Source organism: Pleurodeles waltl, chromosome 6 (assembly GCF_031143425.1).
Source record: "Pleurodeles waltl isolate 20211129_DDA chromosome 6, aPleWal1.hap1.20221129, whole genome shotgun sequence".
Taxonomy (NCBI): domain Eukaryota; kingdom Metazoa; phylum Chordata; class Amphibia; order Caudata; family Salamandridae; genus Pleurodeles; species Pleurodeles waltl.
The window spans coordinates 1682119685-1682132667 of record NC_090445.1 but is presented as its reverse complement, the minus strand read 5'-3'; the positions used below and the strand labels follow the sequence as shown (position 1 = coordinate 1682132667).

At 44.2% G+C, this 12983-nt stretch overlaps 1 protein-coding gene across 2 annotated transcripts in view; it reads right to left on the bottom strand.

The window, feature by feature from the left end:
- Positions 1–12983, bottom strand: part of NEK6 (NIMA related kinase 6) — a 474385-nt gene that overhangs the window by 57539 nt on the left and 403863 nt on the right. For both annotated transcript variants that reach the window (XM_069241715.1, XM_069241716.1), the window contains exon 9: positions 8783–8877. In XM_069241715.1, the coding sequence (XP_069097816.1) occupies positions 8783–8877 (95 nt within the window). The remainder of the gene's footprint in view (positions 1–8782; positions 8878–12983) is intronic.

Here is a 12983-nt window from a genome sequence, read left to right as displayed (position 1 = left end):
GTCTAGTAGTGTTGGAAGAACTGGCTTGGTGCATATGACTCAAATTATAGACCTCTACATGCGACCATCTCCTAACATCACCTGGATGTGCTTCATCAACAGGTCAATCTGGGGGCCGGCAGCTCCCAGATCATCTTATGGCAGGAAGATGTAGTCCACTGGGCTGCGGCAGAACTCTCAGTAGGAGCAGCTGCCAAGGTGAGGGATGGGAGATGTAACCTCAGGACCAGTGGAAAGACTATCTGACTCGCTTGAAGGAAATGATCACCCCACCTACTCCGATTATTGATGACTAATAGAGATACTCCACACAGGCATTGCGTCTGAGCAGGAGGTCCCCTGATGGAGGATGTAATGTACACTTATATTGAGGGTGTTGGGGATGTCGGGTGGGGGGTGCAAGCTCAGCTGTTTTCTGTTGTGTTGATTAACCGCCGAACTATACATACACCCCCTTTTCTCAAGTGAGTTGGCGAGGGGACGGATGTCCCCGTGACAACACTGTCCCTTCTTTGTACAGGCACTCTTGTATTGTTAAGCTGGATAATTGGACCACTGATGTCAACACATTGTTGGTCCCGTCTCTTGTAGTTCAAGGTACCCGTTATCTGTAAAATCAATAAACATATTTAAAAAAAAAAAAGGACATAAAGGTCATCTTGCTTAGTCATACAGTGGTAAAGCCAGTGATCAATTTGTGAAAAAATAAGTGCTTGGGCCCTTGTCAGGAGGCAAGGGCCACTGCAGCGTCCACCACCTACTGCCCCTGCCGGCATCATCAATGACAGAACCAACACAACTTCTATCCCAACACCCCCTGCAAGTGTGGCAATCTAGAGTTCTGGGCCCCAAACCCATAAGAATGGCTTGAAAGGCAGGTATTAACCATTTTAAGGGTCATTGAATTAATAATGAACTGTTACTGTGCTCGTCTCTATATTAGTGAAACAGCGCCACCATGTGGCAGACTGTCATAATCGCCAGTGTTGACAATTAAGTGCCAGCGCCGAGCACCAGACCCCACCGGCTCAATTTCAGCACTGGGTCCAACCCAGGCAAAGACTGAGATCCCAGGAGTTTGAAGACAAAAGACTATAGCAAAGGGTGAAGAACGCATTTATCAATTGTAGCATTTATCTTTTACAAGACAGATCAATGTCCAGGTACTGGCTCCTCCAATCCCAAATGACAAGCACCGCAAACAAAGTACTGATCTGAACCCTGATCTAATCAATGCCAGCTCAGTTACAAAGCATTCCGGGGATGTCCCTGACCTCCTGACCAAATCTCACCATCATGAAGTGGGTCTCATTTGACTTGGCTTAGAGATCGTGCAAGTGCTACCCTCAAAAACCTATCAACGGACCAAAAAATTCTTCTGGACAATAAAGTGTGTAGGTGAGGAGAAGGGGTAGTGTAAGCCTGAACACCTGGGTTGTCTTGCACTGCAATTCCTGACACTGTCTACCCATCCTATCACTGCACAGCTAATTGCTGCATCATCAACCCAACAACACATTAATTGCAGCAGTGATACAGTGCCACCTTGGAAACACTACTGCTGGATTCAGTCAATTCAGTGAACAAGGCCAATAAAAGTGTTATCATGGGAGACGTTAACCTGGGGCTCAGCAGTGCAGACTCCAACATTTCTGTAACCCTCTGACAAAATGCAGGTTCTCAGCTTTCTATTGGTTCTGTCACCCCAACACACTCTGCAGGGCACGCAGTAGGCCTTGTAATCAGATAAAACCTCAAAACCACTTACATGGCTCTGTAATTGCCTTTAAAAATTGTAAATGATATCTCCCATTGCCATATGAAACAAATACACAAATATAGCATTATATCTTACTCTATCTATGTCTGAATCCAACATACTACTTGACAGCCTCTGTATCAACGGCTCTAGAAATTCAAGCACCTCACAAACATAGAAGTAGAGCTCAAATCCACACCAACACATGGTTCGCTGGGGAACGTGCTGAGATGCGCTGTGCCAACAATAAATTCAAATGATAAGTCCATAAATCAAAGTCTGAAGAGCACAAAACCTATTGTAAGGAAAGCAAAAAAAGGCTCCCAACATGCAACTGAGAAAGCTTAAAAGATTTATTTTATCGAAAATATTGATGAGACACAATCCATCAAATTCACGTCGGCTAGAATAAAGGTCAGGTCAACCCAACTAACATTACCTCAAGTAAATACCATGGTTAATTTTTTTAAATAAATAATAACAAAAGCAACCCTACTGAACAAGAACTAGGGTTATTAAAGTAGAGAACAACAAAACATTGGTTTCTATTAGAGTAATAAGTTTATTGGATCAAAAAAGCACTATCACACAAATAAAGTTTTAGGATGCGACACAGAAGAATCACAGACCATCATAAATATTTGGCACCAAACACAAAAAGTTAAAAAAAATAATGTCAAAATGGATTCGTGATAATACTCATAACATCCCATGAGAGCTGGAACCCACAATCACCACAAGACCAATAGTGCAGAAATTCAGTTTTTACAAAAAAGCTACCAAGAAAGAGTAGGTTTCCAGTTTTCAACAAATGACCTCAAACAATGATGTCAATATCCATTAAACCCTCTTAAGATTCAAAGGGTCTAATGTTATGGTTCATTTGCCAATTGTCGAGGACTATTGGACCCTCTATTTAACATTGAGTCTCATCAGGACCATTACACAATCAGGACACCTAGAACACAATAATGGAGAGAAACTGGACGATAAGAAAGGCTGAGGTGGTAAAGCAAGCCAAGGAGGACAGATGGAGATGGAGCAATACCTGATGGAAACCAAGGAAAAACCCATGTAGCATCTTATTTTACTAGAGGATATTCTATACCCTCACTTAGGAGGGTATTCTATACCCTCCATTAGGGATTCGGAATGATATCAGATATTTGCCAACTATCCAGAATATCATGCACGTGTCATTTAAGCATAGAGTGTATCGCGATGACATCTTGGTGCTATTTAGATAGGAAGCCGCATTATGGTAAAGGGCTTCACACGTCCCATGGTGCACACAGCATAATTAGCAATCATGCCAGAATCTGCATCACATAGGAACATACAACACTGGTACTATCCATCTATGGAAAGCCCATTTCAATGCAAGTACCACTTCCAAGATACTACTAACCCCAACTGCCCATCACCTGCCCTCTGCTCCCCTCTTCGCCCTCTGACTCGCATCTCCCTAGGCAGCAACGGGCACTGGACATCTGCGATGTGGCTGCATGCGCTTGGTGCTGCAGGGGGTGTCTAGACCCAGCAGACCCGAGTGTTCCAGTTCCACTGAATGCTCCTCCAGAGACAGATGTAGGAACATGTTCCTAGCCCCTCAGTGATACTGTGGTTATTGCTTTGGGTGGAGGTGGAGTTGCTCTTGTACTCTTGTTGCAGCTTCCCGCTCATCGCCTTGGATTAAGATTTCCAAGCACATGTCCCCACCTGTATGCACTCACTCCATCCAGCAGGTCATCTGTTCTTCTGGCTGGGAAGAGCAAGGTAAGAAAGTAGGCACTGCCCTCAGTGGGGCAAGCAGGTAATTACACTGGTATGGGGCCGTGGTCAGATAGGGTGAAATGTGCACTTTCATGGCTGGAAGATGGAAGCCTATTCAGTTCTAGAATCCGCACTCCAGCTTTTGACCTACAGAAGAAACTGTAACATGCCCATACAGCCAGTCAGGCCCGGAATGATGCCAAAGCTGGCTGAGTACATGAATCTCTGGCTCTGTTTAGAGCAAGTTCTCAAAACGTTTTAGAACTCACTCTCAACACCTTACATCAAAAAAATACATTAGACGCCGCAGCAATGAATATTTTCTTTCCAGGTGTTCCTCTGGCGAGTTTACACCATGGAGAAGTTGCCTGTTAAACAAGGCCGCAAGTGGGTCTCTGGATCACTATTAGTAGTGGTTTAATCCAAGACACAGCATTGAGTCAATTTGCTGAATGTACAGGACAAATTTGAGAAAAATCATAGCGTAGTTTGGCCACAAAGATTGAAGAGGAGTGAGCTTCAGATATTCCAACAAATAGGCTGGCATGTAATAGTAAAAATACATTATAGGACAAGCAGGGCACTTGAGAGGGGCCTAAAGTGGAGAGGGAGACGAATATGGATTGGTAAGGTTACTAGGTAAGAACACCACCATTTGTAGGATAACAAACATTTTTGAAGACGTTCAACGAGAGAGTGAATGTGTGCTTTTTTGCAGGGTGTGTGTAAATGTTCTTTGTGAAAACCGACAGGCAGCTCATCAAACCTGACTGAAAGCACCAGTCCTCCCCACTATGTTCCAGAAAATACATTTATTGTGGGGTGGGAGGGGTAACCCCCAAACACCCCACTTAAAGCTACGCTCCTGAATCTGGTGATAGATAATCAATACTTTTCAACCGTCAGCATCTGTATGTGGATTTGACATGGGCACCATGTCCTCTAGGAATCCCGACTTGAAACAGAGTCCGGGTAGTGATCTAAATGAATACCAGTTTTTAAAGGGAAGAAGACAGGGAGTGAATACAGGTCTGTCTTTGTCTCCAGTCTGTTCAAACCCGACTTTGGATAACTCAATGCTCATTTCTTTCCCCAGTATTACTTAACATCAGTGCTTAATTTGTGCTTGTTGTTTCCGGTGCGGAGCACAGGCACTTATTTTTGAGGGCCGGTGCTTATTTTTCTGCCTCGAGCATTTACTGCGAGCAAAAGACACAAATGGGAAAGACGGAGGAAGAGAAAAACGAAAAAGCGTCACAATGGGAGAAAGCCGAAAGCTGCAAGAGTGAGCTAAAGGGGCAGGGAGTGCTTTTAAATGGATTGAAGAGGCCCAAGATGCACATTTAATTGCAGGAGCTCTGTTTTTAAGAGGAGGGCTTTGAGCACCGGCACCTTTTTATTTACAAATTAAGCACTGCTTAATATAACAATATTTTATAGCTCCTATGAGCTGCTTTACAAACTGAGGATTGATGTTCCAACCCCAGCAGACAAGGGAGAGTTTATTTGCTTGTTAGAGGTGCCCCAGAGACAGAGGAGCTGGATCTGGTTGAGACTTAGGGCCTTATTTAGAGTTAAAGGATGTGTTACTCCATCAATATCGTGGCAGATATCCTATCCACTGTATTAGAAGTGCATTATATCCAGCAGCGCATGTAATAGGGCAGACAGGATATATGTCACATTTATGCGGGAGTAACCCATCCACCAAACTCTAAAGCAGGCCCGGAGTACTTTAAGACCAAGTGTAGGAAGTTGGCTCTGTATGTGCTATTTCAAAGTAAGGAATAGCATGCACAGAGTCCAAGGGTTCCCCTTAGAGGTAAAATAGTGGTAAAAAGAGATAATACTAATGCTCTATTTTGTGGTAGTGTGGTCGAGCAGTAGGCTTATCCAAGGAGTAGTGTTAAGCATTTGTTGTACATACACAGACAATAAATGAGGTACACACACTCAGAGACAAATCCAGCCAATAGGTTTTGTATAGAAAAATATCTTTTCTTAGTTTATTTTAAGAACCACAGGTTCAAATTTAACATGTAATATCTTGTTTGAAAGGTATTGCAGGTAAGTACATTAGGAACTTTGAATCATTTCAATTGCATGTATACTTTTCAAGTTATTCACAAATAGCTATTTTAAAAGTGGACACAGTGCAATTTTCACAGTTCCTGGGGGAGGTAAGTTTTTGTTAGTTTTACCAGGTAAGTAAGACACTTACAGGGTTCAGTTCTTGGTCCAAGGTAGCCCACCGTTGGGGGTTCAGAGCAACCCCAAAGTTACCACACCAGCAGCTCAGGGCCGGTCAGGTGCAGAGTTCAAAGTGGTGCCCAAAACGCATAGGCTTCAATGGAGAGAAGGGGGTGCCCCGGTTCCAGTCTGCCAGCAGGTAAGTACCCGCGTCTTCGGAGGGCAGACCAGGGGGGTTTTGTAGGGCACCGGGGGACACACAAGCCCACACAGAAATTTCACCCTCAGCGGCGCGGGGGCGGCCGGGTGCAGTGTTAGAACAAGCGTCGGGTTCGCAATGGAAGTCAATGAGAGATCAAGGGATCTCTTCAGCGCTGCAGGCAGGCAAGGGGGGGCTTCCTCGGGGAAACCTCCACTTGGGCAAGGGTGAGGGACTCCTGGGGGTCACTTCTGCAGTGAAAGTCCGGTCCTTCAGGTCCTGGGGGCTGCGGGTGCAGGGTCTTTTCCAGGCGTCGGGACTTAGGTTTCAGAGAGTTGCGGTCAGGGGAAGCCTCGGGATTCCCTCTGCAGGCGGCGCTGTGGGGGCTCAGGGGGGACAGGTTTTGGTACTCACAGTCGTAGAGTAGTCCCGGGGTCCTCCCTGAGGTGTTGGTTCTCCACCAGCCGAGTCGGGGTCGCCGGGTGCAGTGTTGCAAGTCTCACGCTTCTTGCAGGGAGTTTGCAGAGTTCTTTAAAGCTGCTCCTTTGGATAAAGTTGCAGTCTTTTTGGAGCAGGTCCGCTGTCCTCGGGAGTTTCTTGTCGTCGTCGAAGCAGGGCAGTCCTCAGAGGAGTCAGAGGTCGCTGGTCCCTTTGGAAGGCGTCGCTGGAGCAGAGTTCTTTGGAAGGCAGGAGGCAGGCCGGTGAGTTTCTGGAGCCAAGGCAGTTGTTGTCTTCTGGTCTTCCTCTGCAGGGGTTTTCAGCTAGGCAGTCCTTCTTCTTGTAGTTGCAGGAATCTAATTTCTAGGTTCAGGGAGAGCCCTTAAATACTAAATTTAAGGGCGTGTTTAGGTCTGGGGGGTTAGTAGCCAATGGCTACTAGCCCTGAGGGTGGGTACACCCTCTTTGTGCCTCCTCCCAAGGGGAGGGGGTCACATCCCTAATCCTATTGGGGGAATCCTCCATCTGCAAGATGGAGGATTTCTAAAAGTTAGAGTCACCTCAGCTCAGGACACCTTAGGGGCTGTCCTGACTGGCCAGTGACTCCTCCTTGTTATTCTCATTATTTTCTCCGGCCTTGCCGCCAAAAGTGGGGGCCGGGGCCGGAGGGGGCGGGCAACTCCACTAGCTGGAGTGTCCTGCGGTGCTGTGACAAAGGGGTGAGCCTTTGAGGCTCACCGCCAGGTGTTACAGCTCCTGCCTGGGGGAGGTGTTAGCATCTCCACCCAGTGCAGGCTTTGTTACTGGCCTCAGAGTGACAAAGGCACTCCCCCCATGGGGCCAGCAACATGTCTCTAGTGTGGCAGGCTGCTGGAACCAGTCGGCCTACACAGATAGTCGGTTAAGTTTCAGGGGGCACCTCTAAGGTGCCCTCTGTGGTGTATTTTACAATAAAATGTACACTGGCATCAGTGTGCATTTATTGTGCTGAGAAGTTTGATACCAAACTTCCCAGTTTTCAGTGTAGCCATTATGGTGCTGTGGAGTTCGTGTAAAACAGACTCCCAGACCATATACTCTTATGGCTACCCTGCACTTACAATGTCTAAGGTTTTGCTTAGACACTGTAGGGGCACAGTGCTCATGCACTGGTACCCTCACCTATGGTATAGTGCACCCTGCCTTAGGGCTGTAAGGCCTGCTAGAGGGGTGTCTTACCTATACTGCATAGGCAGTGAGAGGCTGGCATGGCACCCTGAGGGGAGTGCCATGTCGACTTACTCATTTTGTTCTCACTAGCACACACAAGCTGGTAAGCAGTGTGTCTGTGCTGGGTGAGGGGTCTCTAGGGTGGCATAATACATGCTGCAGCCCTTAGAGACCTTCCCTGGCATCAGGGCCCTTGGTACCAGAGGTACCAGTTACAAGGGACTTATCTGGGTGCCAGGGTGTACCAATTGTGGAATCAAAAGTACAGGTTAGGGAAAGAACACTGGTGCTGGGGCCTGGTTAGCAGGCCTCAGCACACTTTCAATTCAAAACATCAGCAAAGGCAAAAAGTCAGGGGGTAACCATGCCAAGGAGGCATTTCCTTACACCAAGGTTGTTGTACACTGCCACCACCTCCTCAAGCACACATTGATGTTCCCCTTCCTTTGACACGAAAGATAAAAACCTAGGCCTACTCAGTCACCCCACCAAGTGAACCACACAAACCAGCTCTCCGGCAAAAGGGGCATTCCTTAAGCCTGGAGAGCCCCAGCAAGCAATGCATTCCTAAGGGACAGTGTCACGCGTGGTGGGTCTCTGACAAGGAAGAAGCTGGACTATAGGAATGTTATTCATCACTACCATCAAAAATTCCAACACAGAGGCTGCTGTCTGAGGCTATTCCCTTAGTTTTCAGATTCTAAGAGAAACAAGTTGTCTGATTTTAGAGGATTACTACAGTCGTACTCTCATTTTATCGAAGATTGTTAACAAAATTCTAGATCTCATTGTTAAATGCATCCTTAGTCTCATCATGCTTATTTTGCATAAATCACAAATCAGAATATTAGAGCTAAATCCCCTCTGATGAAAGCTTGCAGGCTGCTAACAGAGGCAATGTCCTGAAGTGACTCCCAGGGGCACCACAGATTTGCCACCGACGGCCCCAGTTTGAGTCCGCCCTCAAGAAACCCAGGCACCGACTCACTTCAGGAAATCCATGAAGACCTGATTGCTTTGGTGAGATCTTTAACATGCTTTAATGTTGTTGTGCCTACCAATATGATAGCACCTATAGATCATACATCTCACGATCTAGGCACAGCACCAACTGCAATGACATGATAAACATGTGCCAACATAGCATATGCACACTTTTCATGATACCATCTACTTTAATCTTATTGCATCTTCATGAACTGAAAACTTCTTACCTCGTATAATAAACAGCCCAAAGACCAAATATCGGATTTAAAATTGTAGCCATTTTCGTGTATTCTTTCTGGGGACATATAGTATGGTGTTCCCACTGAAAGAAGAAAATACATCTGCGTTAATAAAGTTTATTCAATGAAAACTTCACAGATATGTTCTGCAGAATTCTAATTAGGATTTCAAAACAGCTAACAGAGATGAAGACATTTAACAATCTTAAAATTTAATAGAGGAACAATGTTAAACCTTCTCCTTTTATCGCAAGCCATGTTACTGATATCTGAGACTTTATCAAGTGCATTTCTATCACCCTTAATATCAGCCAATCATCGTAAAAGGAGAATCCATTTTCAGCTGGTGCCATTTTGCCCCTCTACACTCCACTGCCCGTGTAGAAGCTCAGATCACATCTTATGGAGAGGAAGGCTCCATTTTTATGCTGCTACTTCTGAAGACATGTAGAGCTGCCCAGGAGGACATGCCAGTTTCTGCTAAACTCGCCCGTCATTCACATTATAGTTGCTTCTCATCCCCCACCAGAATCACACATCACAAAACATAAAGAACATGTAATTTTAGACACAATAGTTCCAAAATCACCACTACAAGGCTTAAAGATGTAAAGATATATTTATAATTCATCCACATGTGCCAAACAGAATAGATCTACCAGGTGCCTTCAGGCGCACCAACACACGGCTACTAACTAATGTAGTGGATTTGTGTCGTCAACCCCACAGCAATCCCGCACCCTCTCACCCACACACATTTCAGAAGAGTTTAGCTTAAATATTCCCCACGTACGCAACCGTGAATCCAAGCTATACACCTCGCTAAAGCTAACTCTACAGAACAGCCTTCCATGGCCAAGCAATGGACCATCTCACAAAGGAGTGAAGAATATTCAATTAACATGTACTTGGACACCCACTCTAATGCATCTATTCTACAAAAGTTCTGAACAATATCGTGCACGTCCTATTCAGCCCACCATTCAATACAAGTCATCACTAAATACATACAACTGGTGGGTTCTCCCTCTTGAAACAGTGCATCAGAAAACCGTGACATGGGTCCACGTGAATCTGTAAAGGGCACCTGACTCCATAAGAGCAATAGGACCATAAACATTGTACAGCAGGTGTACACATTCAGAAAAATATTATAACTTGTATTATGCCCAGGACAAATGACAGAGTGAGTCTGTGAAACCAACAGCCTAACAATGGAGCTTCCTAAGCCAGGTGCTGCATTTACCAAAGACTGATGAAAAAAGAAAGTACTTTTGGAGGTCTATAGGAATGTGGTGTGTTCGACTCGTGCCCACAAGATCAGTTGAGTCCAACTTAGGGCCAACAGGTCTGAACCCATCCCAGATCTTCACTTCAACCAAGGACAATGAAAATGATTCCCACTGCGCGTGAGTTTATCTTTGGCAGATATCATGGAAATCTACCATGGATCCGACTCCTCCAGCCCTACGCGGGACATCGCTGCTCCGGGCAGCTAAATCAAAAGCTACGTATACTTCAGACTCAGGTGCACCTTGCACAGTTTATGTGTACAGTGGACTTGTACAGTGCAGAGGAAGAAACCCCACCTTGAAGGTTATAGGTCCATGACAACAAAAGTAGCTCTGCATGGCCAATAAATATCCATTAGAGGCTCGAAATAAAGTACAGTGACACTGAGAAACGCAATCTTAAAGTCTCTTGAGGCTTACGTGCCGTGTGATTCTTATATGTAACCAAATTAAAAAAACTAAAGAAAACAATAAAAAGCACAGAGTAGAATAAAGTACAAATCTGAAGGACGAGAGGGCCTGAGAAGTGGCAACAAATATACGTAAAAATGCAACGTACCCAACAAGAAATAGGTAAAAGACAAACTTCACTTTAAGAAATACGATGTGAAGCGTTTTGAAACTAAAAAATAGACTAGATGAGAGAATGGTGAAAATTTAACACAAACGTGAGACATGATACAGCTGTCATTTCCACTTGTACATGAACCTATCTTTTCACTAGTCAAAAAAAGGTTCCAATGATGGAACATTTTCTGATAGGTGGGGGCCTGTAAGATGCTTGCTCATCCGTATATAGGGGGGCTACAGGATCTGCACAGATAAGAAAATACAGCTGCCTCCTAAAGGACAGACATGAAGCATATTTCAAAGCTCTGGTGGAAAGTGCATTATATGTAGTAACATAGTGTGTCCCCTTACCAAACAGAGATGATTATTGGTTTCATACGCTTTTGGATGAGGAAGCCGAGGGCTATCGTCTCTCTTCCACAAAAGCGACTCACTTCAAAAATATGCAGTTTTTTTTAAGACCCCAAAGCTAAATACAGGTTAATCTTGCATGATTTGAAAGAGGGTTTATGAACTTTGGTGCAATAAATGGAAGATGGCAGAGATTGAACCGGTTAGGACAACGTTTTTTTCAAGTTAGGACATGAGTCCTAACTTGTCCTAACTTGAAAACCTATTTTTTTTCTGAAAAATATAAATATACGTAAAATGAGATGCAAACATAACATTAGATCTCTTAAATGAGGTTCCCAGATTTTAATTTCCTCCAAAGCTAACAGTGCATGACTACAAAACATTCTTTATGATGTATAAAATGTACAAATACATGGAACTAATGTCACTGATGTCAAAGGAAGCATAACACATGTTTGCAAAAGGCCGGTCAAAACAATTTGAAAGAAGCCTGCAAGAGCTGAGGGCATAAACACTGGTTGAGTAAAGTAGTCAATGAAGAGAATCAGGATGGATCCAAGTAGTGAAGTTCAGCGATTGAGACTTGTATTGGGTAAACAGCAGATGCCATATTGGTGAAAAATAACCTTGCATCTATTATTAAAGATAGAGAGCTGAAACAGAGAAAGGATTTCTTTAAAAACGGTAGAGAAAATAGTTATCCAAAACATAAGGGCAAAGAAGGTACAACTTGTAATCTTGCTTTATAAGATGCAGGGCATATATATCGCCTGAGCTGCATTTCATGAACTTTTGTGTCCTTGACAGACAGGGTCAAACATGGCCAAATAAATCAGACTCTACTCCAAAAGGAACTGTATGGTCTCTGGACCTAGACCACCTGAACTCATAACAGAACAGAAAACTACCATGAAACAGGTCTCTGGCTTTCAGATCCCCTCTAGAGGCTTAGGTTCAGACAAGTAGTGATGAGTCTACTCAACTGCCATACGTTTCACACACACAAGATCCATCAGTACATTAGAGAGAACACTGAACATATATCCAACACAGTACAGAGACGCCATACATCACACACACATTTTTTCAAGGAAGTGTGGCTTTATTCTAGTTACTGCCTTATTTCCAAATCCTCATCTTATCTGTTCCTAAAAGTTGCAATGTTGGACGTAGTTGGGATCCCTGTGGTCAGAACAGCAGGGTCCACTAAAAAACACCACCCAACAATACAAGTACATATTACAAAGAAACATGCACCCATCAAAAATTGTCCATTAACTCCCACAATAGAACTTAAGAGCACCAGATACCTAACAAATATGTACATTTGCAAGGCAATGGGTACGAGCAACAACTGAGAAAATCAGCAGCCTAGTACAGCCCTTTGGCCCCACCTGCCCAGAAGCTTACAGCTCATTATACCAGAAGAATCTGCTAACAGATGCTCCCACTCACTCCACTGACCACACATGTCTACCAAACATAATAAATCTCAGGTCTATGATGTACACTGCACACCTGTTTGATAAGTCATTCCTGGACTACTGAATGTGCTGTAATGTCACACTAAAGGCGGACCATAACACACACACATATATATATATGTATATATACACACATTTCAAATCACAGTTCATCAGTATGCTTAGCATTGGTTGTTAAATTACAATGCATGAAGATCAGGCAAGACAGACATAATAAAGAACACACCTCCTTGTGAACTACCAACCTAAAGTTTTTAGAGGAATCCACAGCATTAGAGGTGTGTGGATTTACCATTAGCCTCACAGTGGTGGAATTCTATTCCAGACACTTTGGCTTCTAACACATTTGTGTGCTAGGGAGATGATGGGGTTAGATAAGGGCACTCTTGAATTGGCTATAAGAACTAACTTACTATATTATTTTTGGGAGGAAAAGTTAAAACAAATCTTTACCGCAGCCTGCAGGCTATGGTAAGGATGCCATGTTCC